This window comes from Oncorhynchus gorbuscha, linkage group LG10 (genome assembly GCF_021184085.1).
Source record: "Oncorhynchus gorbuscha isolate QuinsamMale2020 ecotype Even-year linkage group LG10, OgorEven_v1.0, whole genome shotgun sequence".
NCBI lineage: Eukaryota > Metazoa > Chordata > Actinopteri > Salmoniformes > Salmonidae > Oncorhynchus > Oncorhynchus gorbuscha.
The window spans coordinates 73059595-73086177 of NC_060182.1; the positions used below are offsets into that span (position 1 = coordinate 73059595).

The 26583-nt window shown below is 44.0% G+C and overlaps 1 protein-coding gene across 4 annotated transcripts in view; it reads left to right on the plus strand.

The window, feature by feature from the left end:
* Positions 1-12469, plus strand: part of prkcha (protein kinase C, eta, a) — a 62387-nt gene extending 49918 nt beyond the window's left edge. For 2 of the 4 annotated variants that reach the window (XM_046366971.1, XM_046366970.1), the window contains 4 exons: positions 5054-5192; positions 5795-5983; positions 11333-11479; positions 11763-12469. In XM_046366971.1, the coding sequence (XP_046222927.1) occupies positions 5054-5192; positions 5795-5983; positions 11333-11479; positions 11763-11909 (622 nt within the window). In that variant the 3' untranslated portion in view covers positions 11910-12469. Of the gene's footprint in view, positions 1-5053; positions 5193-5794; positions 5984-10478; positions 10516-11109; positions 11152-11332; positions 11480-11762 lie in introns of those variants that run through there. The other 2 variants (XR_006841024.1, XM_046366972.1) reach the window with 2 other exon arrangements.
* The last annotated feature ends 14114 nt before the right edge of the window (positions 12470-26583 follow it).

Below are 26583 nucleotides of genomic sequence, written 5' to 3' on the forward strand. Positions count from 1 at the left end.
TTAGTCATTCTTACATTTTTGAAGTCCAGATATGTAAATGGTTTGGGTTAGTAAGTCAGTAAGTCACCAACTACTCCCTCTACTAGTACTTTCCGCTCCCTGTATGATTGGGAAGCACTTGGTTCCTCTCTCTATGGCTGCATCTGTTTCCCAATCACCAGTTGGAGATGTGATTCACAGCAGATCAAGTCAGCATGCGGCAGACGTTCAGAATGCACTGAGATGTTTCCAGCATGGCAGTTTGACCCCAAGGTCATGAACACACTGTGACTATGACCTACATATCATAGACAAAGATCTAATGTCTCTAATATCTACGCTAGATTCACTGCCCAGCCGTGCCACTCACAGGAAGTGATGAAGAGGAATTAGGTGGATGAGGTAGAGACTGAGGTTGGAGTAGAGAGCCAAACAAAAACTGAGATAAACCAGAGGACAGGAAGCAGGCAGGGTTGGTGATTAAGTGGAGGGTAATTCTTTAGTAAAACGGTGTCATTGGACTCCAGCCTGAAAACCCCACTGGTCACAAACTGTTTGAATCAACGTTGTTTCAACCTAATTTGAGCGATTAATGTACTTTGGCGTGAAAAGTGCAAATCAATCCCAGAACAACAGCAAAGGACCTTGTGAAGATGCTGGAGGAAACGGGTACAAAAGTACTTACATCCACAGTAAACCATATATTGATATATCCTATATCCGGAGAAGACAAGGTGAGCGCTACCATCAGTCCTGTGTCATGCCAACAGTAAAGCATCCTGAGACCATTCATGTGTGGGGTTGCTTCTAAGCCAAGGAAGTGGGCTCACTCACATCCTCCGAAACCAATTTATCCCAACCATCCAGGAACAGTTTGGTGACGAACAATGCCTTTTCCAGCATGATGGAACAGTTTGCCATAAGGCAAAAGCAGGGAATAAAACATTGATATTTTGGGTCCATGGCCAGGAAACTCCCCAGACGTTAATCCCATTGAGAACTTGTGGTCAATCCTCAAGAGGCGGGTGGACAAACAAAAACCCACAAATTCGGACAAACTCCAAGCATTGATTATACAAGAATGGGCTGCCATCAGTCAGGATGTGGCCCAGAAGTTAATTGACATCATGCCATGGCGGATTGCAGAGGTCTTGAAAAAGAAGGGTCAATAGAATCCTTTGACACTTATGAAATGCTTGTAATTATACTTCAGTATTCCATAGTAACATCTGACAAAAATATCTAAAGACATTGAAGCAGCAAACTTAGTGGAAATTAATATTTGTGTCATTCTCAACTTTTGGCCACGACTGTATGTACCTCCGACTTCAACTGTATTGTCTTTTAATATATTTTTTTACCCTAGGTTGAATTGAAACAAAAGTCGTTGATGACTTTGCAAATGCTTTTTAGGCCTAAAAAGTATCATTGAAATACTGTATGACTTATAAAGTATGCTTACATTTAATTTGCTTTGTTAAAATTTCGCTTTGGAATGGCTGATAGCAACAGTGAATATATTTAGTTACTAAGAGATCTCTCGAAATCATTCTCACGATAGCACATTGATAGTAGTCAGTGACAAATATTAAAGCTGAGCAGGGCTGGGTTTGAGAGACCAAATGGATAGCTGTAGATATATAAACTCTCCCATTGTTTTTTTCTGATAGTGGATATAACGGTATTTCAAAAGGTGCAAATTCAACATATTTTATATAAGGTTTATCTATGTTGAAAATATGTTGAAACCATGATGACATAATCCTGTGATTCAAATTTCACCCTTAAAACAACAATTTCACATTCAATATGTTGAAAAATTACATTGAAACTATGTTGATTCAACCAATTTGTGCCCAGTGGGCTATTACATTTTATTAAATTGTAGACAAACTGGAATTTGACAACCAAACACAATTTAATATCACTTTTGCAGTACAGTAAATTCCCTATTAACTTGTTAGCAAATTATGTGTTGGATTCACATCTCTAACTTCAACAACAAAAATGTAAAGAATAAGATTAAGCCAGTGGCTCAAATGAAACTATCCAATCATTAGATATCCTTGAAATGTTGATATTTGGTTGCGTGGTCAACCAAACACAATTCAATAATCTTTCATATGTAACAGTATTTATTCAACCTTAAAATGAGTAACACATCTATGGAGGTTAGCCTACTGTAACTCTAAATCTCTTACGTAATCAAGCGTGCATGTTCAAGATAGCATTCAAAGGTCGCAGGTCTGTGGAGATCTTCAGTTGCTTTCATAATCTGTGCAGAATCTTGAACAGCATTGATCACTTGCACTATGTACTTTTAATGTAATCTCAACTGCAACCCAGGACATTTGGTTGTTCTATTAGATGAAGCTCATAAAACGTTAAGTTGTTGTATAAATACAAATATCTGACATTGTATTCCCATTTGAGCTTTATTATGCTTTTAAATGGTTGACAGCGCAGTAATAACACATTTAGATGACAACTAAACCAAAAATCAAACATATTGTTTTTCTACTGTAATTTGGTTGCGCTTTTATACTGAAAAAAATATAAATGCAACATGCAACAATTTCATTGATTTTTACTGAGTTACAGTTCATCATATGAGGAACTCAGTCAATTGAAATAAATTCATTAGGACCTAGTCTATGCATTTCACATGACTGTTGGTCACAGATACCTTAAACAAATGGGCCTCAGGATCTTGTTACGATATTTTTGTGCATTAAAATTGCCCTCGATTTAAATGCAATTGTGTTCATTGTTTGTAGCTTATACCCATACCATAACCCCGGCACTCTGTTCACAACGTTGACATCAGCAAACCGCTCACCCACACTACGCCATACACGTGGTCTGTGGTTGTTAGGCCGGTTGGATGTACTGCCAAATTCAAAAAAATGACGTTGGAGGTGGTTATGGTAGATAAATTAACATTTAATTATCTGGCAACCGCACTGGTGGCTAATCCTTTTGTCAACATGCCAATTGCACGCCCCCTCAAAATTGTCGACATCTCTGGCATTGTGTTGTGTGACAAAACTGCACATTTTACAAAAGGTGCACCTGTGTATTGATCATGCTGTTTAATCGGCTTCTTAGAGTAATGGTGCTGATAGAGAGGGCTGCCTCACTTCTAGTCCTTAGGAAACTTTGCAGTATTTAAAAATATATATACAGTGGGGCAAAACAGTATTTAGTCAGCCACCAATTGTGCAAGTTCTCCCACTTAAAAATGAGAGGCCTGTAATTTTCATCATAGGTACACTTCAACTATTACAGACAAAATGAGGGGAAAAAAATCCAGAAAATCACATTGTAGGATTTTTTAATGAATTTATTTGCAAATTATACAAGGCCCTCCCTCCCTCCCCTGCCCTCCTTTCGGCAAATCTGACCATGGCTCCATTTTGCTCCTCCCTTCCTATAGGCAGAAACTCAAACAGGATGTACCCGTGCTAAGGACTATACACATACGTCTCGTGTCTGAGTCCTTGAATTGCGACTCCACTTTGTCTCTATACTGACATTTTGCTTGTTATAACTAACTAATAACTAATAGCTACACTGTTTGTATTCGGCCATATTCCTAGTCACCTGTCCATGTTTATTATCTTGGCAAAGGAGACATTCTCTCTAACAGGGTTGTAAACAAATTTGTGCACAAAATGAGAGAAATAAGCTTTTTGTGTATATGGAACATTTCTGTGATCTTTTATTTCAGCTCATGAAACATGGGAACAACACTTTACATGTTGCATTTATATTTTTTTTCAGTATAGAATCACAAGCTTCATGTAGTAAATGCGTGCTAGGAGTATGGGAGCAAATATTATACTTTAGACTGCTTTATTTCTACAAGTCTTCTTTTGCCCTGTGTTTGTTTTGCAGAGAGCACCATGAGGAACTGAGTCAGTCAGGACAGGAAACGCCAGATTAAACCAACCACACTATACTTCCATTAATGTGTGTGTGTCTTCACTCTATTTCTTTTTCCTCACTCACTCCCTCCCTCTCACACATACACACACAACCTACACATCAAGTCATTACCTCACCTTTACCTGTAGACTCAGCCATTCCCGTCTAACACCTTGGTGACACATCACTGCTGTGTCACCTGATCTCAGATTAGCGCTATTGGCTGGGTTAATCTGTCTCTCAGATAGCCAAGGCTCCAATGGCCTTAGTGGGGAGGAGTAGGGGCCTCCAATAGAGATGGAGACAGAGACCAGACAATTTATTGTTATGGGGGATGATTCATTATGAAGGAAATTACTAATGACTCTGCTCTGCTCCTACCTTACTGCTTCTCCTGAATATTGCTTCTCCTCGTTACAGTGCTAATTCAAAGACGCTAGACAAACTTCAAAGATACCAGAGCGACAAGAGCCCAACGCCAAAACATTTTGTTAATGTCTGTGTTTGAAGTTCTCCACATTTTTGGGGGGGACAGATCAATGTTGACACTGCAGCCCAGCCATTCCCCTGCTCATCCCCCTTCCCCATTAGGCTCTGTCGTATGACTGTGACAGACTCTTCTCTGCTGTCAGTCATTGGTCAGTGTCCTGGCCAACAGTAGCTCTCTGTTCAGTTCTCCTCTGTGTCTCCTGGTCCTACAGTTGGTCACGGTCTACATGTGGTCTAACTCACCATATTCTCTCACCTCACAGACATATTTTAGCAACAACTCTCGAAGGGGTTAGACGTCACAAAATTAAATATAGCAGTATTTGCTGATTCACTGGTCATTTAATTTTTTTATTTGACCTTTATTTAACTAGGCAAGTCAGTTAAGAACCAATTCTTATTTTCAATGACGGCCTAGGAACAGTGGGTTAACTGCCTGTTCAGGGGCGGAACGACAGATTTGTCAGCTCGGGGATTTGAACTTGCAACCTTCCATTTACGAGTCATTTACGAGTCCAACGCTCTAACCACTAGGCTACACTGCCGCCCCAATGGGGAACATACTGAAGTAATAGTTGAATAGTTTCCCCTCAATAATGAATGCGTTTAGGAGTCTACAGGTCTGGAGATGTCTGTAATGAGGTGTTATGTTTTCCAGGGATCTTAAACTGGACAATGTGCTCCTTGATAAGGATGGACACTGTAAGCTGGCTGATTTTGGCATGTGCAAGGAGGGCGTGTTTGAAGGTGTGGCCACGGGCACCTTCTGTGGGACGCCTGACTACATCGCCCCAGAGGTCAGTTTACCCCCTTCATCTGCTCTAAGATTGCATTCTTCACACCAATGGGAATCATTAAGTATCGGTCTCCCATCTATCTTTCGAAGGACATTGGAGTTTACATTATTTAGGAGCCAGCCCCACTATGTCACCCCACCACTCTGAATACCCAGTACTGTTAACACTGGTCCTCTAGTCCAGTCTCCCTGGTGGTTAGCAGCTAGGTAACACACCTGTGTTGGGTTGGCCCCCTGAAACCACTTCAGTTCTGTTAGGAGAGCCCCATCTGCCTCTCACAGGCTCTGTTTTCCAACACTCTTTAAATCCCCACCACAAAATTCATCAAGAGAGGGGTCCTTGGTTACGAATTAGTGAGTTTCGGAATGTGGAGTGTGCATGTGTTTGTACGTAAAGCATTTAGTCTGATTTTGATGAATGGCTTCATTGCCACCCCCAACACTCAGTCCTTAGTGTATCCCAGGGAAGAGCAGCGAAACCCAATAAACTGTCTTGGCTCTAGAGTTTGGTGTTACATTTAGTAAAACTCCAGTTGATGTACTTTAGAAGGTCTCTACTATGTTGTGTAATGTTGTTAAATGTCATGTGTTTTTGGTACCCAGATTCTTCAGGAGATGCTGTATGGGCCGTCTGTGGACTGGTGGGCTCTCGGGGTGCTGCTCTACGAGATGCTGTCTGGCCACGCCCCCTTCGAGGCAGAGAACGAGGACGACCTGTTTGAGTCCATCCTGAATGAGGAGATTATCTATGCATCCTGGCTGAGTGCTGATGCAGTCAATATCCTGAAAGCTGTAAGTCCATCCTTAATGCGGAGCTCATCTATCTGTCCTAAATGACCACAGTTAGTCATGTCAATAACACTCAATGCTGTTCATGTTACAGAGGCCTTTATATTGTTTACATGAGAGAATATACAGTGGAGTCTGAAATTATTGACACACCTAAAGATTTGTATAAATAAAGTAGTCAAAAGCTTAGGATTTGGTCCCATATTTCTAGCACGCAATGACTACATCAAGTTTGGGACTGGACAAAATTGTTAGGGAGCCAAGCTCAGCCAATGAGAATTTGTTTTTCCCCACAAGGGCTTTATTACAGACAGAAATACTCCTCAGTTTCATCAGCTTTCCGGGTGGCTGGTCTCAGACTATCCTGTCGTTGGAGGCGGCTTATGGTAGAGAAATGAACATTAAATTCTCTGGCTACAGCTCTGGTGGATATTCCTACAGTCTGCATGCCAATTGCACGCTCCCTCAACTTGAGATGTCTGCGGCATTGTGTCGTGTGACAAAACTTAACATTTTAGAGTGCCCTTTTATTGTCCCCAGCACAAGGTGCTCCTGTGTAATGATCATGCAGTTTAATCAGCTTCTTGATATGCCATACCTGTCAGGTGGATGGATTGTCTTGGCAAAAGAGAACTGCTCACTGACAGGGACATAAACAAGTTTGTGCACATAATTTGAGAGAAATAAGCTTTTTGTGCATATGGAACATTTCTGTGACCTTTTATTTCAGCTCATTAAACATGAGACCAACACTTTACATGTTGCGTTTATAGTTTTGTTCAGTATAGAATCACAAGCTTGATGTAGTCAATGTGTGCTAGGAATATGGGACCAAATACTTAACTTTAGACTACTTTATTTCTACAAATCTTTAGGGGTGTCAATAATTTTTTATTTCTATTTCTCTCAGCAATTGTATTAGTATGAATAAATAGAAAAAGTCCCCCTTTTTTTGTTGCATACAATATAGCTCAGATTTGAATTATTGTACACAGTCATTATTGCTCATGTTTATCAGGAAGGTGTCAATCATTTCGGGCCCAACACGGTCAGAATACATTTTGTCTCTGAACCAAAGGGCAAGAAAATCGATCTATACACAGTTGTGTATTTAGAGCCTTGTGAGGAAAAAATGATAAGTCCAATTAACCTACCACCAGCGGTTTGCATAATAGAATATCAACATTACAGACCACCATGTAGAGAGAAGCTGTAGCAACCCTTCCATGCAAGCAGAACTGGCACCCATCTGGCACCCATCTGTTGCCGCAAGTGATCACAGGGTTAAACAATAATATAAGCTCTCAGATAGGAGAGAACATACAGGACAGGGTTTTGGGGACGGATGTTTGGTCAGCGCATCGGGGTGGATAATAAATAATCTGGGTCCTCGTGTATGACACTAGCCTCACAGTGCTCCCTCTGTCTTACAGAACTACATTAAGGCACAGGCCACTACCCCACCACTATAAATAACGCTGCCTCCTCCCCTCTGCCCCCCCCCCCCCTAGCGACACATCATGTTATGTGAAGGCAAGCTCGTGTCATCATATCCAGAGGCTTTCAACAGTTGAGTGGATTTAACTCGCTGCTCTATTTCTACTGAAAGCTGCTCGCTCACCAGGGTTCTAATTCCTGCAAGCAAGATCCCGTGTGTTTGAATAACCAGTCTCAGAGCTCAAACAGAGAGCGCACATTGTTTGGTGTTTGACAGTTGAGATGCTAAGGTGAACATTATCCCACCTCATATTTGACTGGGACATAAGAGCGGAGTAAATGTGCCTGTGTCCTATTTCTTTGCATGTCTCTTTATCTGATATAGTAGGCTTGTTGTCTGTCTGCAGAGTTTAGTTCTCAGGCCTGGCAGAGTGGATGGCACAGGCCCGGTGTAGCCAGTGGAAAATATGATAGACTCAAGTAGGACTTCCCAATTTCCATTTTGTGGTCAGTTGAGGAGGGGGGAATTACATAGTGCATTTCGCTGTCCCATCATGAACTGACCACCCAATTTCCTCTGCTCCTCTACTCTTCTCTCCTGGCCTCATCTTGTCTTCTTGTCTCTGCTTGTGTCTTCCTTTCTCTAAATCAGCTCTACTTTCTCCTCTCCTCTCCTTGTGAACTGTTTTGTTATAAAAAATGCAATGGCTCTGGGCTCTGGGGTGTTGAAGAGTGGCTTGGATTAAATCTCAGTTTAATTGTGGTCTGGTCTCAAAGCAAAGTGTATGGGTTGCGTACACAGATTTGTAGATGTGTACGCAATGCTTGTGTTTCTAGCTTCGGCAGTGCAGTAATAGCAACAACAAAGAAATACACACATAATCCATAAAAATAAAAATATCAAGTTTTATATAGGATGAGCCGTGACTAGACTACAGTATATACTTATAAAGTGGGTGAAACAGTATCTAAACATTATTAAAGTGACCAGTGTTCAGTTAATCTATATACATAGGGCAGCAGTCTCTGGGGTTCAGGGCAGGGTACTGTGCAGAGGCCAGTTAGTGGTGACTGTTTAACAGTTTGATGGCCTGAAGATGGAAGCTGTTTCTCAGTCTCTCGGTCCCATCTTTGATGCACCTGTACTGTCTCCGACTTCTAGATGGTAGCGGGGTGAACAGGCCGTGGCTCAGGTGGCTGAGGTCCTTGATGATTTTCTTGGCCTTCCTGTGACATTAGGTGCTACAGATGTTCTGAAGGGCAGGCAGTGTGCCACCGATGATGCGTTGGGCTGACTGCACCACTCTCTGGAGAGCCCTGCGGTTGCGGACGGTTCAATTGCCGTACCAGCCGGTGATGCAGCCTGACAGGATGCTCTCAATGGTGCATCTGTGGAAGTTCGTGAAGGTCCTAGGGGCCAAACCAAACGTATTCAGCCTCCTGAGGTTGAAGAGGCGCAGATGCATTTTCTTCACCATCCTGTCTGTGTGAATGGACCGCTTTTCAGGTTGTCGGTGATGTGCACACCGAGGAACTTGAAGCACCACTCTGCCAGGGCTCTAATCTCCTCCCTGTAGGCTATCTCATCGTTGTTGGTAATCAGGCCTACCACTGTTGGGTTGTGAGCAAACTTTATGATTGAGTTGGAGACGTGCGTGGCCAAGCAGTCATGGGTGAACAGGGAGTACCGGAGGGGGCTGAGCACACACCCTTGTGGGGCCGGTGTTGAGGATCAGTGTGGTAGAGATGTTGTTGCCTACCTTCACCACTTGGGGTCAACCCACCAGGACCCAGTTGCATGGGGAGGAGTTCAGACCCAGAACCCTGAGCTTAGTCATGAGCTTGGAGGGCACTAATGGAGTTGAAAGCTGAGCTGTAGTCGATGAACAACATTCTTACATACAGTACCAGTCAAAAGTTTGGACACACCTGCTCAATGTCATTTTTGACATTGTAGAATAATAGTGAAGAGATCAAAACTATGAAATACCACATGGAATCATGTAGTAACCAAAAAAGTGTTAAACACATCAAAATATATTTTATATTTGAGATTCTTCAAAGTAGCCACACTTTGCCTTGATGGCAGCTTTGCATGCTCTTGGCATTCTCTCAACCAGCTTCATGGGTAGTCACATGGAATGCATTTCAGTGAACAGGTGTGCCTTGTTAAAAGTACATTTGTAGAATTTCTTTCCTTCTTAATGTGTTTGAGCCTATCAGTTGTGTTACAAAGTAGGGGTGGTATACAGAAGAGAGCCCTATTTGGTAAAAGACTAAGTCTGTATTATGGCAAGAACAATGGTTGGTTTGGATAAGTTCTAATCGTCACAGTGGGAACAACATCCAATATGCACTTCCTTTCACCAAGTCCGTGTATACGTCAATACTATTCTCAGAGGCAACCTGGAACATTTCCCAGTTTGTGTGATCAAAACAATCTTGAAGCATAGATTTTGTTTGGTCAGACCAATGTTGAATGGTCCTTACCATGGTAGCTTCCTATTTAAATTTCTACCTGTAGGTGGGAGGAGCAGAATGTTTTGTTTATTAAATTGACCATAAAACTTAAATCCAACCGTGCATATTAGTAAAATCATCGAGGATAACACACAAAGTCTAGGACTTATTTCCATTGTGGTCCTCTTGAGACAAGATGGCTAGGCAAAATTCAACAGTTGCAACACAGTATGACAGCGAGATAATAATAAAACATAAAAACAAAGAATAAGAACATCTATCTCATCATTGCAGTTACATCATAAGGTATGTTCAAATGGGCACAGAAGACAGTTAAAAAAAAAACTTAAACTGTCCAGTGAGGATGTTGTTTTTATGGGCAGAAGCCACTCATTCCACTCTGAGGACCCAGTATACAAGAAAGTACCTTTCCCAGCATTACTCCTGAACCTGTATAAGTACACATTATCAACACCTGATCTGATGCTGTTATGTGCATTCCTAACATGGGGAAAGTAATCAGTTAGATATCTGGGCGCAGAACCATGAATAGTCCTGTAAACCAAACCAAGTCTAATCTGGGACACCCTAACCTCAACAGGCAACCAGTTGAGTTCCTGAAAGCAGCTCCTGCCTATGTGAGTATGTGGACTCCCCTTCAATACTGCCCTGATCAGCTAATTCTAGGCTATCTGGAGTACTAGCGTATTCAAAATGGCATTGAATGAGGGCAGTGGCTAGCACTCTCATAGAGTCCTTATTAAGCAGCTTTGACTTTCTAGCCAAAAACGTAGTCTTGGGTGGGGGAGGGATTTGTAGCCATCACAGAAGGGAGAGTATTAATGTTCTGTTAACTGTGTTTGGGTCTGGTGTGGCAAGACCTATTCATCTTGGGGTGGACTGGAGGTGAATCTGGTCCCATTTCTCATTAGTTTTGGCTGATTGGGAATGTCACTGCTAGCCCCCTAGACTCCTCAGCCAACACAGCAGTCCAATACATTAATTTGTTCCTCTGGAATCACTCCTCAAGGAAATGTGAGAGACTGTGTTTAATTTAGTTTTGTTGTGTTTTCTTTGACTCTTCCCCTTGGCTGCTCAAACCCACCAACGTCAGATGTTGTTGAGAAAAATGTAAGGTCCACATACAGTATTTAGTCCAGGAAATTGTTGCTTTGTTTTGTTGACACAGTTCAGATAAATAGAATTTACAAAACACATCTGTGTCTCTCCAGACGCCAAGCTGAGCCGGAAAGGAGGTGCTACTGGGCCTCTGGGTGTGTGTTTCTGCAAGTGTGTCAGGGGGGTGGATGGGATGGCATTCAAGGTCGAACCAAAGCTGATGCTAATCTCTACAGTCATATTATAAGCCACATTCAAATTATTCACTTCATTAACACACTTTATTTTACTTTTATTCACTTCTCATATGCAATTATATTTCTGTTCTCTCCACAGTTCCTGACTAAGAACCCAGCCCGGCGTCTAGGCTGCATGGCGGAAGAGGGCGGGGAGAATGCTGTGACTAGCCACGCCTTCTTCATTGGAATCGACTGGGACAAGCTGAACCGCAGGGAGCTGGAGCCGCCTTTCAAACCCCGCATCGTGAGGAGCGCACACACACCTGATACACATGATTGATGTCATTACAAACTGTTTACAGTAGATATTACGGTAGAGTTGTAATACCTTCCTATCTTACCATTTATAATACACACCCAGTTTTACTCTCTTATCATTGAATTACAGTATGGTAGGTAGTGGCCTGGGTTATGAAAGACATGCAAGGTGGTATCTGTTGGCAGTTACCCAAAAGTATTTCCAGGACATCTCACTGATATTTTGTTATTGTGCCTCCTTTCCTGTCTAACCAATACTTCACTTTCAGAAAACTGCAGAGGACGTGAACAATTTTGACCCAGACTTCACCCAGGAGGAGCCCACTCTGACGCCGATTGAGGACCTCCTTCCCTCTGTCAACCAAGACGAGTTTCACAACTTCTCCTTCACTGCTCCTGAGCTGCTGGACGATTAAGGGGCCCTGTGTGACACCCCAGCACCCCCAGACTTCTGTCATACATCCCCCTTTCATTGTTGACCCTTTTTTCTGTGGCCCTACTGACTTCTACTTCTACCCAATGGGGAGGCAGTTTGAGTAGAAGAGGCTGACTTCCAGATACATGAGGACTCATATGGACTCTTACTGTAGCACTGAAAAACATCTCCAGCTTCTGACATTCTCAATTAAATTCTTGCAGCAGGATTGTTGCGTAATTGCGTCTTGGCACTGTGGGATATGACATCACTGTCTCGTCACTGTGAGACATGACTGACTGGTTCTGTGTTGAGACAGAGAGAGGTTGCTCAATGAGGCCAGATTTTAATCAGAGATTCTCTATTTGTCCATGCTCGTTCCTGTCACCTTTGGAAAACATGGGACAGTTCTGACTTGTAGTCTTGCTCAGTGTTTTACTGATCTTTCAGACTAGTTGACTGCTTTGCATTTCAATGTTAATGGCAATTTGTCCGCTGATACAGAAAGATGAATTTCCCTACAGTTACTTCAAGATAAATACGAGCATTTTTTAAACTAATGAGAATTGTGTGTCTGTGTCTTTATTAACTTGACATACTTCTTGTTCAATGCTGGGACCATTGGTGATTTTATCATGTAAATCCTGGTAGGCAAAAAACATTTTTTTATGCATGCCAGCAAAACCACTACACAACACTAAACAATACATTCATTGCACTATAATGGTGACGAACGGTGCCCACAAACTCTTAGGCCTACATAAAGCTGTCCCAACAGCAGAGCTGAACTTTTCAGCACCATGGAGTGAATCCTTACCGCTGCTACACCTGGCTATCAACAGAGCCTTGTCTGGTAGTGAAACAGTTCATTCAGACTCATTTACTGCCTTTAAAAAACATAGCTGATATGTCTGACTTTCTTAAACAAATGCGGTTTCTACTGACATTTGAGATCTACAAACTATGGCATAAGGGAATGATGAGCGGATAAGAGGCAATCCGTTATTTCAATGAAGACATTAATTAGCTAGCTAGGACGGGTGTAGTCAATATAACTTTGTTCAGCACTTTAGAAATGTACAGCGACAGAATTCAGAACATGGGCCGTTCTTAAAGTATTTTCCCTGTACACCAAGTCAGAACCGTAGGATAAATATAGACTGACAATGAAAGCTCTTACAATATTCGATGATTACAGTTCTCTAAAACAGGCTATATCTCCCTGGAATATTACATCATTTATGCAGCAGCATACAAGACATTTTTGGACTCATGTTGTTGTGCTGTGCTCACTTGAACAGGAAGGTGGCGCGGCGGTCTTTCTTGTGGGCTCGAGAAAGAGGACCGAGATCCCAACTTTAAATTCAGAGTCTAAATTATTTTCTGTATTTTCCCAGTCAGAGGGGGAAAAAAATTGAGTTCCTTACCAATTGGATTTCACATAATTGGGGAAAAAAGGGGTTCAAACATTTTAAAGGATAAACATTCACATAACTTCATGGGCCAGAAGTTATAATCTTGTCTCATCGCTGCAACTCCCCTACGGACTCGGCGAAGGTCGAAAGCCAAGCCGCATTGCTTTTTGACACACTGTTCGCTTAAACCGGAAGCCAGCCGCACCAATGTGTCGGAGGAAACACCGTCGAACTGAGGACCGAAGTCATCGGGCAAGTGCCCGGCCCGCCACAAGTAGTTCTCTCTCTCTCTCCTCTGCTCTCATCCTTCTAGATCTATCGGCTGCCTTCGATACTGTGAACCATCAGATCCTCCTCTCCACCCTCTCCGAGTTGGGCATCTCCGGCGCGGCCCACGCTTGGATTGCGTCCTACCTGACAGGTCGCTCCTACCAGGTGGCGTGGCGAGAATCTGTCTCCTCACCACGCGCTCTCACCATTGGTGTCCCCCAGGGCTCTGTTCTTGGCCCTCTCCTATTCTCGCTATACACCAAGTCACTTGGCTCTGTCATAACCTCACATGGTCTCTCTTATCATTGCTATGCAGACGACACACAATTAATCTTCTCCTTTCCCCCTTCTGATGACCAGGTGGCGAATCGCATCTCTGCATGTCTGGCAGACATATCAGTGTGGATGACGGATCACCACCTCAAGCTGAACCTCGGCAAGACTGAGCTGCTCTTCCTCCCGGGGAAGGACTGCCCGTTCCATGATCTCGCCATCACGGTTGACAACTCCATTGTGTCCTCCTCCCAGAGCGCCAAGAACCTTGGCGTGATCCTGGACAACACCCTGTCGTTCTCAACCAACATCAAGGCGGTGGCCCGTTCCTGTAGGTTCATGCTCTACAACATCCGCAGAGTACGACCCTGCCTCACACAGGAAGCGGCGCAGGTCCTAATCCAGGCACTTGTCATCTCCCGTCTGGATTACTGCAACTCGCTGTTGGCTGGGCTCCCTGCCTGTGCCATTAAACCCCTTCAACTCATCCAGAACGCCGCAGCCCGTCTGGTGTTCAACCTTCCCAAGTTCTCTCACGTCACCCCGCTCCTCCGTTCTCTCCACTGGCTTCCAGTTGAAGCTTGCATCCGCTACAAGACCATGGTGCTTGCCTACGGAGCTGTGAGGGGAACGGCACCTCAGTACCTCCAGGCTCTGATCAGGCCCTACACCCAAACAAGGGCACTGCGTTCATCCACCTCTGGCCTGCTCGCCTCCCTACCACTGAGGAAGTACAGCTCCCGCTCAGCCCAGTCAAAACTGTTCGCTGCTCTGGCCCCCCAATGGTGGAACAAACTCCCTCACAACGCCAGGACAGCGGAGTCAATCACCACCTTCCGGAGACACCTGAAACCCCACCTCTTTAAGGAATACCTAGGATAGGATAAGTAATCCCTCTCACCCCCCCTTTAAGATTTAGATGCACTATTGTAAAGTGACTGTTCCACTGGATGTCATAAGGTGAATGCACCAATTTGTAAGTCGCTCTGGATAAGAGCGTCTGCTAAATGATTTAAATGTAAATGTAATGAGGGGTGGCCAGTCCTCTTCTGGCTGTGCCGGGTGGAGATTATAACAGAACATGGCTGAGATGTTCAAATGTTCATAAATGACCAGCAGGGTCAAATAATAATAATCACAGTGGTTGTCAAGGGTGCAACAGGTCAGCACCTCAGGTGTAAATGTCAGTTGGCTTTTCATAGCCGATCATTGAGTATACTTACCTCTCCTGCTGTCTCTAGAGAGTTGAAAACAGCAGGTCTGGGACATGTCCGGTGAACAGTTCAGGGTTCCATAGCCGCAGGCAGAACAGTTGAAACTGGAGCAGCAGCACGGCCAGGTGGACTGGGGACAGCAATGAGTCATCAGGCCAGGTAGTCCTGAGGCATGGTCCTAGGGCTCAGGCCCTCCAAGAGAGAGAAAGAAAGAAAGAAAGAATTACAGAGAGCATACTTAAATTCACACAGGACACCGGATAAGACAGGAGAAATACTCCAGATATAATAGACTGACCCTAGCCCCCCAACTCAAACTACTGCAGCATAAATACTGGAGGCTGAGACAGGAGGGGTCGGGAGACACTATGGCCCCGTCCAACGATACCCCGGACAGGGCCAAACAGGCAGGATCTAACCCCACCCACTTTGCCAAAGCACAGCCCCCACACCACTAGAGGGATATCTTCAACCACCAACTTACCATCCTGAGACAAGGCCGAGTATAGCCCACAAAGATCTCCGCCACGGCACAACCCAAGGGGGGGCACCAACCCAGACAGGAAGATCACGTCAGTGACTCAAACCACTCAAGTGACGCACCCCTCCTAGGGAAGGCATGGAAGAGCACCAGTAAGCCAGTGACTCAGCCCCTTTAATAGGGTTAGAGGCAGAGAATCCCAGTGGAGAGGGGAACCGGCCAGGCAGAGACAGCAAGGGAGGTTCTTTGCTCCAGTGCCATTCCGTTCACCTTCACACTCCTGGGCAAGACTACACTCAATCATAGGACCTACTGAAGAGATAAGTCTTCAATAAAGACTTCAAAATTGAAACCGAGTCTGCGTCTCTCACATGGGTAGACAGACCATTCCATAAAATGCAGCTCTATAGGAGAAAGTCCTGCCTCCAGCTGTTTGCTGAGTAATTCTAGGGACAGTTAGGAGGCCTGCGTCTTGTGACCTTGGCATACGTGTATGTAAGGGTTTTCGTCCTCTTCTGACGAGGAGTAGCAAGGATCGGACCAAAATGCAGCGTGGTATGTATCCATAATGATTTAATGAATACAAAATACAAAAGAACAAGAGAATCCAAAATGAAAACCGAAACAGTTCCGAATGGTGCAAACACTGAAATGGAAAAATAAACACCCACAACTCAAAAGTGAAACCAGGCTACCTAAGTTTGATTCTCAATCAGGGACAGCGATTGATAGCTGCCTCTGATTGAGAACCATACTAGGCCGAACACAGAAATCCCAAATTATAGAAAAACGAACATAGACAACCCACCCAACTCACACCTTGACCATACTAAAACAAAGATATAATATCAGAACTAAGGTCAGAACGTGACAGTGTAGGTATATACGGCATGACCAAATCGGAACCAGAGGTAAGAGCAAGCCCATGTAATGCTTTGTAGGTTAGCAGTAAAACCTTGAAATCAGCCCTTGCCTTAACAGGAAGCCAGTGTAGAGAGGCTAGCACTGGAGTAATATGATCGTTTTATTTGGTTCTATTCAAGATTCTAGCAGCCGTGTTTAGCACTAACTGAAGTTTATTTAGTGCTTTATCCGGGTAGCCGGAAAGTAGAGCATTGCAGTAGTCTAACCTAGAAGTGACAAAAGCATTGATACATTTTTCTGCATCATTTTTGGATAAAACGTTTCTGATTTTTGCAATGTTACGTAGATGGAAAAAAGCTGTCCTTGAAAGTCTTGATATGTTCGTCAAAAGAGAGATCAGGGTCCAGAGTAACGCCGAGGTCCTTCACAGTTCTGTTTGAGATGAATGTACAACCATCAAGATTAATTGTCAGATTCAACAGAAGATCTCTTTGTTTCTTGGGACCTAGAACACGCATCTCTGTTTTGTCCGAGTTTAAAAGTAGAACATTTGCAGCCATCCACTTCCAGGCTTCCAGCGAGGACAATTTTGGGGCTTCACCATGTTTCATCGAAATGTACAGCTGTGTGTCATCTGCATAGCAGTGAAAGTTATCATTATGTTTCTGATTGACATCACTAAGAGGTAAAATATATAGTGAAAACTATAGTGGTCCTAAAACGGAACACCGAAATTTACAGTTGATTTGTCAGAGGACAAACCATCCTCAGAGACAAACTGATATCTTTCCGACAGATAATATCTAAACCAGGCCAGAACTTGTCCATGTAGACCAATTTGGGTTTCCAATCTCTCCAAAAGAATGTGGTGATCGATGGTATCAAAAGCAGCACTAAGGTCTAGGAGCACGAGGACAGATGCAGAGCCTCGGTCTGACGCCATTAAATGGTCATTTACCACCTTCACAAGTGCAGTCTCAGTGCTATGATGGGGTCTAAAACCAGACTGAAGCATTTCGTATACATTGTTTGTCTTCAGGAAGGCAGTGAGTTGCTGCGCAACAGCTTTTTCTAAAAAAATTGAAAGGAATGGGAGAATCGATATAGGCCGATAGTTCTCTGTAAATGAATCCATACAGCTGAATAATAATTCATAATAGACCATATTTATTTCCATACCTACAGTTTTTCTCATAATAGTAGAAACGAGTGTCATTAATCACCCACAGACTGATTCATTCCTGTGCATTGTTCCACTCAATATGGTTGAAGACGTGACTGTCATTGAAATTAAGCTCCAGCAAAGAGGAGCTTTCAGAGCGGGGCAGAGAAAAAGAAAGAAGATTTAATTTGAACAGAAAAAGTACCTAAGTTAACTAATTTCTTTAGTAAAAAGACAGGTGCTGCTGATAATACTGGCAGGGGATTTCTTTATCCTTGAGGCAGAGGACATTCATGTGTTACCCATGTATCTAATCATGTCTGGCCTAAAATAGTATGGCATGTCATACTCCTTTTGACTAGCCAGCATCAGATACAGTGACTTGCAAAAGTATTCATCCCCCTTGGCGTTTTTCCTATTTTGTTGCATTACAACCTGTAATTTAAATGGATTTGTATTTGGATTTCATGTAATGGACATACACAGAATAGTCCAAATTGGTGAAGTGAAATTTTAAAAATTACTTGTTTAAATTTTTTTGGATTAAAAACGAAAAGTGGTACATGCATATTGTAACGGTTTTGACTTGAGGTTATTATTTATAGGGGTGCCAGGTAGGTTGTGCCTACCAGAGAAAACATTAGTTTCTCCTTTTAGTTTGGGTGGGAATGAGTCCCATCTGGTCCGTCAAGTCTACACCAATACAAAGGACGTATGTAAAAGTCAGGATGGAAATAAACTTTTCATAAACCCTTAAAACATTGAAAAGAACTTCAAAAACAATTATATTCTGTTGCGTGGGTTGTATTAGCAACAACAATGATTACACACATATATAATAATATCACAATGAGTTCTGGTTCCTCCAGAAATGTCCTGTACCTCGGGCCTAAAAAGAGTCCTGCCCGGTAAAGGAGTTCAGTGAACTCAAGTGACTTTTGTCACGCGATGTTTGTCCGTTCGTTCCGTGTAGCGTAAACCCAGTATTAAACATACAATCAATATAACAATTACTTTACCACAGAACCTTAAAGCGGATCAACTCTTAATTAAGTCCTCAACTACCACTAACTACACAAATCACAGTATACATCACATCCAAACAAATGAAATACCGTATACAAAAAGGTGGTAGTCAGTCGGTCAGTCAGACAATCCAATCCGCCAATAGATCTCCAGCGGAGAAAGGCCACGAAGAACGGAGGAGGTGTAGTCCAGGGACGCAAAGAGTGGATCCGATCCTGGGTAAACTCTATTAGGCAACAAAACACACGTTTAACGGCAACAAAACAACGGAATAGAGAAGCTTCGGAACTGAGGGTTGAACACATCCTCATGCACGTCTCCATCACAACCCCCACTTTTGCGCAGCTGATACTGGCTATTTAATTGGGAATTAAAGGGAAAGTGCCCTATTGGAAGGAGCTGCACTGAGACGGTTCAGAAAAATTCAGGGCCGTCACACACCCCCTCCCCTGGAAAAAGCCGACCATTGCCCTGGAAGGCACATCTTGGTCGGGGGAAACCGAGAAAGGTCTCCTCATCGCTTTCCTCTACAAATAGATTCATTACTTTTTGCAGCTCACGCTCCTCAGCTGAGGAGTCACAGGCCTTAAGGTGCGAGACTTCTGGGTCTGGGAATCCGAGAAAAGTATCCTCACTATCCTCTTCAAAGATATCCAGGACCTTGCGGCGCTCAATCGCCTCCAATTCCTCAGCCGAGGGGGTAACAGGCCTTAAGGCGTGAGACATGGACGATGCGCATATCTTCACCTGTGTCCTCTTTCACCACTCGGTAGTTCAAAGGGCCCATCTGCTCCACAATCCTATATGGTCCTTGCCATTTAGGAGCGAGCTTGGCCGAGAAGAATTGTTCAGCTTTCGAGTAAGGATGAGAGCGAAGCCACACCCGATCACGAAGCTGGAACTGCATGTCTCGTCTGTTCTTATCATAATTTCTCTTCTGCTTGAGTCGAGCCTGGATCATGTTCTTTGAGACAAGAGCTCTCAAGTCATGGAGATGGCCTACCTGGTCATAGCAAGCAGCGTCTGGAGTAAGCTGCTGGGGCTGTAGCACCATATCCAAGGGTCCTCGGAGAGGACGACTTAGGTTCAGCTCTGCAGGTGTGACTCCAGTGGACTCTTGCACAGCAGAATTCAGGGCAAATCGAAACTCATGAAGGTGCTTGTCCCAGTGTTTGTGCTGGGTCCCTACATAGGAAGCAATCATTGTCTTCAAGGTTCGATTTACTCTCTCAGTGAGATTGGTCTGTGGGTGATAGGCCGTGGTCAACTTCTGTCTCAGGTTCCATCTTTGGCAGGTCTCCTCAAAGAGATCAGAGACAAATTGGGAACCTCGATCAGACAGGATGTAATCAGGCACTCCCCAGCGAGTCAGGATCTCTTTCGTAAGGATGTTAGAGACGGTCCTTGCTGTGGCCTGACGCAGGGAAAAGAGTTCCACCCACTTTGAATAATAATCAACAAAAACAAGCATGTACACATTCTGATTGGAGCTTCTAGGAAATGGACCCATCAAATCCACTCCTAACATTTCCCAAGGTCGGGTAACCACCGTTTGCTGCAACTTGCCAGCAGGCTTTCTACCTTCTGGTTTGTACATTTGACAAACCTGACAATTTCGGATGTGTGACTTCACATCCATGCTCAGATGTGGCCAGTAGAGTAACGCTTGCAACCGCTTGTAGGTTTTGAACCTGCCCAAATGACCAGCTAATGGGTCTTCATGGAAATGTTGAAGCAGTTGTAGGCGTAGAGTGTCCGGTATGTACATTTGGTAGAGTGTTCTGTGAGGTAGTTGTACGACTCGGTAGACTTTATCTTCAATGATGGTCAGCTTTGTGGTAGGATTGACCATCTTTTCTCCATCTTCCAGGATAGTCTGGTACAAAGCCTGTACTTCTGGATCATCCTGTTGAGCTTTCCATATTGCCTCATCAGAGATGGGAAAGTCTGTTTTGGGCGAGTCTCGACTGCTTGACAGGACAGTAGCACATGTAAGATCAGGGCCACCGTTATCACAAGTAGGAGCTCTGGACAAGGCATCTGGAACAGTGTTGTATTTTCCTTTCCTGTATTCCACTGCAAATGTGAACTCTTGCAACCGTAGAGCCCATCTTATGAGTCTGGTGCTTGGTTTGTTGGTCTTGAACACCCACACAAGGGAGGAATGGTCAGTGACCACAGTGAAGTGTCTACCCTCCAAGTAGTACCTCCACTTTTCCAAAGCCCAGACAACTGCAAGGCACTCTTGCTCGGTTGTGGAGTAGTTCCGTTCTGCTCCATTCAATGTCCGACTGGCGAACGCTAGCACTTCTTCAGTGCCAAGTCCAGTCTGTTGGACTAGGACAGCACCAAGTCCAACATCACTTGCATCAGTGTAAACAACAAAAGGGCAATCAAAGTTGGGATGACCTAAAATGGGAGGTGTGACGAGATGTCGTTTCAGGGTTTCAAAGGAGGTCTGGCACTCTGCCGTCCATTGGAATTTCGCTCCTTTTCGCTTCAACGCGTTGAGGGGTTCTGCCACCTGGGAGAAGTTCGACACAAACCGATGGTACCATCCAGCCATACCAAGGAACCGTTGAAGGGCCTTGAGTGTGGTTGGCACAGGGAAGTCTTGTACAGCCTTTGTCTTTTCAGGATCCACATGAATGCCGTCGAAAGACACAATATGGCCAAGGAACTTCAGGGAGGTTTGGCAGAAGTTGCTCTTCTTCATATTTAAGGTCAGACCAGCTTCTCTTAGCTTGTCCAACACTGCTTGAAGATCTTGAAAGTGTCTTTCTCTGTTCTGAGAGTAGATAATTATATCGTCCAGGTAGACGAAACAGATCTTCCCTTTGAGCTCACCTAACGCAATCTCCATGAGTCTTTGGAAAGTGGCAGGGGCATTCTTTAATCCAAAGGGCATCACCTTAAAGGAAAACAAGCCCTCAGCACAGACAAAAGCAGTCTTGTCCTTGCTTTCCTGGTCCATCTCAACCTGCCAATAACCACTATTGAGGTCAAGGGTAGTGAACACAACAGCGCCAGACAATGACTCCAGGATCTCATGGATGGTAGGAAGAGGATAGGCATCAGTCTGAGAAACATTGTTGGTCTTCCTATAGTCCACACAAAATCTAAGACCACCAGTCTTTTTTGGGATGAGGACAACAGGAGCAGCCCAGGGAGAGGAGGAACGTTCTATTATATCTTGTGCTAACATATCATTTATGAGTCCCTTTTGGATGATTAGCTTCGCTGGGGACAAACGATATGGCTTTTGCTTGATCGGCATTTCCTGTGTAAGGAATATTTTGTGCTTCAGGAGCCCGGTGCGTCCTAGCTTTGAAGTACATACATCATCATTATTCTGCAGCTGTTCCAACAGCCTTAACTCCTCTGGCTGTTCCAGCTGAGCTCTTCTCACAGCCTGTAAAAGGAGATCGTCAGAAGGATTATCGAGGGTTAGTGGTACCGGAGCAATGGCAGAGAAGACTGCCACATTTGAACCCCAATCATGTAACTTTTTAGCTTCTGATTGGTGCGGTATTAACTGAAAGGAAGGGGATGTCGATGGGGGGGCGTAGGCAGTGACTCTTGGGGTTTCAGCTCTGGTTAAAGCACCCAGAGAAGGATGGTCATTGCTGCGAAGAGAGTTAGGTGTGTTGGCCTGTTGTGATTTGTGGTTTCTGGAAGGGTTTACTTGATACGGTCTTGGACATCTAGCTGAAGAATGTCCCTTTTGGCTACATCTCCAACAGAACATGAGAGAGGTCTTGGCTGGAGACTCTGGCTGTTGTTGATGGTCTGTCTTGGGCAACTGTTTGGGTGTTTGTTTCTTTCTCTGGTCATATTGCTGTTGGCATTCTCTGTCCTTCTCAAACTGCTGTCCCAAGCGAACCAGTCCATCGACAGTGGTGACTGTAGCATGGCCTTGTCTTGGCTGTTCAGAGGTGCTAGCTTGGCCCTCAGTGGTCTGAACAGAAGTGGACACCAGAGAAACTCTGTGTAAGGAGTTGTGCCTAATGGAGGCCATGTCCACAGACAAGTCATCCAACATTTTAACACAATTAGAGAGTTCTCTCTGCAAGTGGCCTACAGTGTTAACCATGGGAGAAAAAACAGAATTAACATCCTTGAGGACCTCAGTGTGGTGATGTTGCAGGCGCCATTGGAGAGTGGCAGTGAGTTGGTTTCGTTGGTAGTCAAACTGCCTGTCCATGGCACCAGTAATTTCCCGTCTTCCACTCTCACTGAGCTCTATCAGCATGTGGGTTAGAGTGTTCATTGAGTTTCTGAATTCCATGGCACTCTGTTGTTGCTCTTCCCTTAGACATTTGAAATTATGGTGGATAAGAGTTTGGAGATGTTGTTGAGTCCGACGAATATCAAGGATGTCACCTTGAAGTTGTAAAACTACAACCTCTGGAGATAACCCAGACAATGGAGGAAGGTTGGGTGTCAGAGGGAGGACTAGCTCAGTACTTCCACACAGATCCATGTCAATAAGTGAGTAACTGGTTAGACCTCCTGTGGCCTGTGGCTCAGACAGAGCATTCAGATTCCCAGGGCTCTGGCCCAAATCAACTCCATTATCTCCATTCACATTATGATTTGTGTTGTCAGCTTGATGGTCAGAATGGCCCTGTGTATTCCCATTGACAGGTATGACATGGATGAGCACATTATCTTGGGGTGAATCCATTGTTTTAATTCCACACAAAATATTTGCTTTGGTTAGTTCTCAATGTTGAGCTGTCCCATCTGGGGTGCCATTTTTTATGTAACGGTTTTGACTTGAGGTTATTATTTATAGGGGTGCCAGGTAGGTTGTGCCTACCAGAGAAAACATTAGTTTCTCCTTTTAGTTTGGGTGGGAATGAGTCCCATCTGGTCCGTCAAGTCTACACCAATACAAAGGACGTATGTAAAAGTCAGGATGGAAATAAACTTTTCATAAACCCTTAAAACATTGAAAAGAACTTCAAAAACAATTATATTCTGTTGCGTGGGTTGTATTAGCAACAACAATGATTACACACATATATAATAATATCACAATGAGTTCTGGTTCCTCCAGAAATGTCCTGTACCTCGGGCCTAAAAAGAGTCCTGCCCGGTAAAGGAGTTCAGTGAACTCAAGTGACTTTTGTCACGCGATGTTTGTCCGTTCGTTCCGTGTAGCGTAAACCCAGTATTAAACATACAATCAATATAACAATTACTTTACCACAGAACCTTAAAGCGGATCAACTCTTAATTAAGTCCTCAACTACCACTAACTACACAAATCACAGTATACATCACATCCAAACAAATGAAATACCGTATACAAAAAGGTGGTAGTCAGTCGGTCAGTCAGACAATCCAATCCGCCAATAGATCTCCAGCGGAGAAAGGCCACGAAGAACGGAGGAGGTGTAGTCCAGGGACGCAAAGAGTGGATCCGATCCTGGGTAAACTCTATTAGGCAACAAAACACACGTTTAACGGCAACAAAACAACGGAATAGAGAAGCTTCGGAACTGAGGGTTGAACACATCCTCATGCACGTCTCCATCACAACCCCCACTTTTGCGCAGCTGATACTGGCTATTTAATTGGGAATTAAAGGGAAAGTGCCCTATTGGAAGGAGCTGCACTGAGACGGTTCAGAAAAATTCAGGGCCGTCACAATATGTATTCACCCCTTTTGATTTGAAGCCACTAAACAAGATCTAGTGCAACCAATTACCTTCAGAAGTCACATAATTAGTTAAATGAAGTCCACCTGTGTGCAATCTAAGTGTCACATGATCTGTCACATGATCTCAGTATATATACACATCTATTCTGAAAGGCCCCAGAGTCTAAGCAAGCGGCATCACCACCACCAAGCAAGCGGCACCACCACCACCAAGCAAGCGGCACCACCACCACCAAGCAAGCGGCACCACCACCACCAAGCAAGCGGCACCACCACCACCAAGCAAGCGGCACCACCACCAAGCAAGCGGCACCACCACCAAGCAAGCGGCACCACCACCAAGCAAGCGGCACCACCACCAAGCAAGCGGCACCACCACCAAGCAAGCGGCACCACCACCAAGCAAGCGGCACCACCAAGCAAGCGGCACCACCAAGACCAAGGAGCTCTCAAAACAGGTCAGGGACAAGGTTGTGGAGAGGTACAGATCAGGGTTGGGTTATAAAAAAAATCTGAAACTTTGAACATCCCACGGAGCACCATTAAATCCATTATTTTAAAAAATGAAAGAATATGGCACCACAACAAACCTGCCAAGAGAGGGACGCCCACCAAAACGCACAGACCAGGCAAGGAGGGCATTGATCAGAGAGGCAACAAAGAGACCAAAGATAATGCTGAAGGAGCGGCAAAGCTCCACAGCAGAGATTGGAGTATCTGTCCATAGGACCACTTTAAGCCGTACATTCCACAGAGCTGGGCTTTATGGCCAGAAAAAAGCCATTGCTTAAAGAAAAAAATAAGCAAACACGTTTGGTGTTTGCCAAAAGGCACATAGTAGACTCCCCAAACATATGGAAGAAGGTACTCTGGTACTCTGAGACTAAAATGTAGCTTTTTGGCCATCAAGAAAAATGCTATGTCTGGCGTAAACCCAACACCTCTCATTAGCCTGAGAGCACCATCCCCACAGTGAAGCATGGTGGCGGCAGCATCATGCTGTGGGGATGTTTTTCATCGGCAGGGACTGGGAAACTGGTCAGAATAGAAGGAATGATGGATGGCGCTAAATACAGGGAAATTCTTGAGGGAAACCTTTGTCAGTCTTCTAGAGATTTGAGACTGAGACGGAGGTTCACCTTCCGGCAGGACAATGACCCTAAGCATACTGCTAAAGTAACACTCGAGTGGTTTAAGGGGAAACATTTTAAATGTCTTGGAATGGCCTAGTCAATGCCTAGACAGAATCCAATTGAGAATCTGTGGTATGACTTAAAGATTGCTGTACACCAGTGGAACCCATCCAACTTGAAGTAGCTGCAGCAGTTTGCCTTGAAGAGTGGGCAAAAATTCCAGTGGCTAGATGTGCCAAGCTTATAGAGACATGCCCCAAGAGACTTGCAGCTGTAATTGCTGCAAAAGGTGTCTCTACAAAGTATTGACTTTGGGGGGTGAATAGTTATGCAAGCTCAAGTTCTGTTTTTTGGGGGTCTGTTTCACAAGAAAAAATATTTAGCATCTTCAAAGTGGTAGGCATGTTGTGTAAATAAAATGATACAAACTCCTCAAAAATCCATTTTAGTTCCAGGTTGTAAGGCAAAAAAATAGAAAAGTTCGCAAGCCACTTGGGCTACATAATGTAAGGCAGAGGGGTGCTGTTTTACCTAGCTCGGATGCTTTCTCCGGTGAGATAGTTGTAGCCACTTGCATATTGAAGGAAAGTTGGCGGGTGCACAGTGCACTGTTCAGATAATGGAATTATTTTGGATGAATGTGCGAAGGAAACCTACTTTTTTCACAATCAGATAAAAACATCATGACTGGTTGTGTCATGGCACATTAAAAGGTAATATTTACTGGGAAAGAGTTTGAGTTTGGAGTGGTAATACTGCCATAACTCCCCACTCTTGAACCATAGGCCTACATTTTTGGTAAAAAAATGCCTCACTTCTCATTGTAAAAGGTAAACGCTCATGTTTTATTACTTTGTGTAGATTAAACTGAGATCGTTTGATGTTAGTCTTTTATTGAATTTGTAAGGGAACTGACGTTTGGCCTGGTAAATGTGTCATGCTTACATTTTAATGATAGCAGTTCAGTCAACTTGGTGTGAAGGAGGGAAACCAAACAAATGGAATATACAGTACCATAGAGCTCGTGCGCGCCGCCGGTGGAGAGGCAAAGAAGTAATGGGAGGGGACAGATTCTCTTTTTTTAAATTTCACCTTTATTTTACCAGGTAGGCTAGTTGAGAACAAGTTCTCATTTACAACTGCGACCTGGCCAAGATAAAGCATAGCAG